This window comes from Festucalex cinctus, chromosome 1 (genome assembly GCF_051991245.1).
Source record: "Festucalex cinctus isolate MCC-2025b chromosome 1, RoL_Fcin_1.0, whole genome shotgun sequence".
Taxonomy (NCBI): Eukaryota; Metazoa; Chordata; class Actinopteri; order Syngnathiformes; family Syngnathidae; genus Festucalex; species Festucalex cinctus.
This window is the reverse complement of record NC_135411.1, coordinates 42,928,536-42,931,113: the sequence shown is the minus strand read 5'-3', so window position 1 is coordinate 42,931,113 and position 2,578 is coordinate 42,928,536. Positions and strand designations below refer to the sequence as shown.

The 2,578-nt window shown below is 41.1% G+C and overlaps 1 protein-coding gene across 5 annotated transcripts in view; it reads right to left on the bottom strand.

The window, feature by feature from the left end:
* Window positions 1-680: 680 nt before the first annotated feature.
* The window catches only part of coa1 (cytochrome C oxidase assembly factor 1), a 5,036-nt gene continuing 3,138 nt past the window's right edge, over window positions 681-2,578 (bottom strand). For all 5 annotated transcript variants that reach the window (XM_077536392.1, XM_077536385.1, XM_077536368.1 and 2 more), the window contains one exon: window positions 681-1,286. In XM_077536392.1, coding sequence (XP_077392518.1) covers window positions 1,187-1,286 — 100 coding nt within the window. In that variant the 3' untranslated portion in view covers window positions 681-1,186. The remainder of the gene's footprint in view (window positions 1,287-2,578) is intronic.

Sequence of the window (2,578 nt, the reverse complement as noted above, 5' to 3'; positions counted from 1 at the left end):
TTGCATTGCAGTCAATGTACTTTGTGTGAAAGTGCGTGGGGCGGCGCGGAGGATGCGTTTGGAGCGCTGGGACACGGTGCGGTGCAGCGAAATCCGCATATTCGTGACTAATGGGGGTGGGGGGGGTGTGCTTCAGGCTTCTAGGTTGGCTTTCCGGCCGGTGGCCCCCACAGGGTCTGCGGGGTTGTGCCCTGGTGCTGCCGCGGCCTTGGGGGCCCTGGGGGCTGTGCTTGTCTTGTCGGGCCGAGGTTGACGGCTCTGGTGGAGGTTCTCATGCATGCCGGAGCTACCACATCAGAATCTACTGAAACTAAAACAGAATTTGCTTCTCCCACTGGTCGCTGAATCAGTGGAAGCTGGTGTTTGTGAAGCTCACTCTGCTCGCTCCATCCATCCATCCATCCATCCATCCTTCCTTCCTTCCACTGGTCTCCTGACAACTTCACGACTCTGGCGGGACTCTGAACTTTCCGGTTAAGGTGAAAGGTCTGGGATTTATAACAGGTTTCAGGAGAATTAAAGAGCACAAACTCACACAAACGCGCAAGCCCAAAACAAAAAAAGAGCGCGATGATGATATGTCAACTCGGAAAGGCTGCCGAATAAATAATACTGAGCTCTCAAAAAAAAAAAAAAAAGGGAAAAAAGAAAAAGAATTATAACAAAAACAAACAAAAATGTTTACATTTTGTGGCATTTATTTGGAACATTGACTTAAATTTACTTTCATAGGCTCAATTTCACACACAAATTCAGATAATCTTCTTATCTCCATAGCAGTAAAAAAAATAGTGAAATTACATAAATAATTGTGGAGGAAAAAAAAGACTAAGCATGAAATAACTAATTTCTCTCAATACATATTAAATACATTACATACTATACATGTGGTTCCTATATACATTGTACTTGATTGAAAATGAAGGAAGTTTTGGTTAGTGTGTCAGTTGATATTTTTTTTGTGTGCCCCCAAATCAATTTTTAAATGTTAATGAGAAGACATTACGTAGTCCATTTTGTCTTAATATCAAAACACCGACTTGTTCATAAGATAAAAACAAACAAGAGCTTGTGAATTACTTACAAATTTGGCCTTGCTGATATTCCTAAAATGCCCAACACACATCACTCTCCAGCAATTGGTGGAGTGTCAATTCTACCTTGAAGATGTGACGAATAGATGCAGTCAGTCAGCATCCTCTGTCCTGCATTGTGTTGCTGGAGGATCCATTAGACTGATGATCTGCCCTTCTCTGAGCCTCAAAACTGCCAGCTTCACACTCCATCTTATAGGGCGTAACACAACAATGCAGGCTTTAAAATAGTTGGCGAAATTGTCTATGACTGTGGTGTCTGTCATCAAATCTTAACATCAAGTCAAAACTGGTATTTTGCTGCTCGTCTAACACCTACCAAATAACTATCATTTACATGATCACCTCCAAACATATGGGCATATATACAATATGGTGAGTGGAATATTGATAAATGACATCAGTGACCACTTGCTCACTGCAATTTTCCAGCTTTTCAACTAATTGAGTGTTTTTGTTTTGTTAGAGCAGAAAAGGACTTGAGAGTAAACAGTGTGCTTGTGGGTAAAATACAATCATAGTTACAACTACACTAAGTGCAATTGCTGGAGAAATTGCGTGGGAATGCTGAAAGCTAATAGCTTAATGCTAAGATTTGAATGCATGTGGAATGAAGTAAATTGAGAGATGAATTGTTAAATTATGACCTCTTGGTTACTGGACAATGCACTTTACCAACTGTGTGAGTAGTGTAAGACACCTGGTAATGATGGTAAGTTATATGTATGGAAGTGGGCGTGGAAAGTGATACTTAGAAAAAGTTCAATGTCTGTCCCATTGAAAATGAAGGAGGAAAAGTTGATATTACAAGTTAAATTGTGCAAATACTGTAAGTAATGTGGAATCAGACGTATATAGCCAAATTGCACTGGCTTCCGGTCCACTTGAGATGCGATTTTAAGGTTTTGTTACTTACATCTAAAACATTACACAGCTTGGCGCCTTCCAAAATCGTCGATTTAATAGTATCGTTCGTTCTGACGCGAAACGTTCGTTCGCAAAACGCTGGTCTTTTGGTGATTCCAAGAGCTAAAAAGAAGTCCGCGGTTCAAGAGCGTTTTCAATCCAGGCTCCAGTGCTCTGGGATGCCCAACCCTTGTAAGTCAGAGCTACTAACTCTGTAGAAACGTTTAAGTCACGTCTTAAGACACATTTTTATACTCTTGCATTTGGCTGAATGATGTGGATTTGGATGATGACCAACTTCCCTGATGACATCTTCTTGGAGTGCTTCAACTTCTTAAATGGACTTTTGGACTATTCTAGTTCCTAATGTGTAGTATCACAAGCTATGTAAATTGTTGCCCATTCGGCATCCATTGCAGCCTGGTTATTCTGGAAGGGGGATTACCACATCTGTGCCCCCTTCTCAAGGGTTGTTTTTTTTTTTTCTTTTTGAAGTTTTTCCTTGCCCTTTTGTGGTTCGATGAGGGGATGTCGTTAATATTTGTCAACTGTGGGCGTGTGAAGCCCTTTGAGACTTT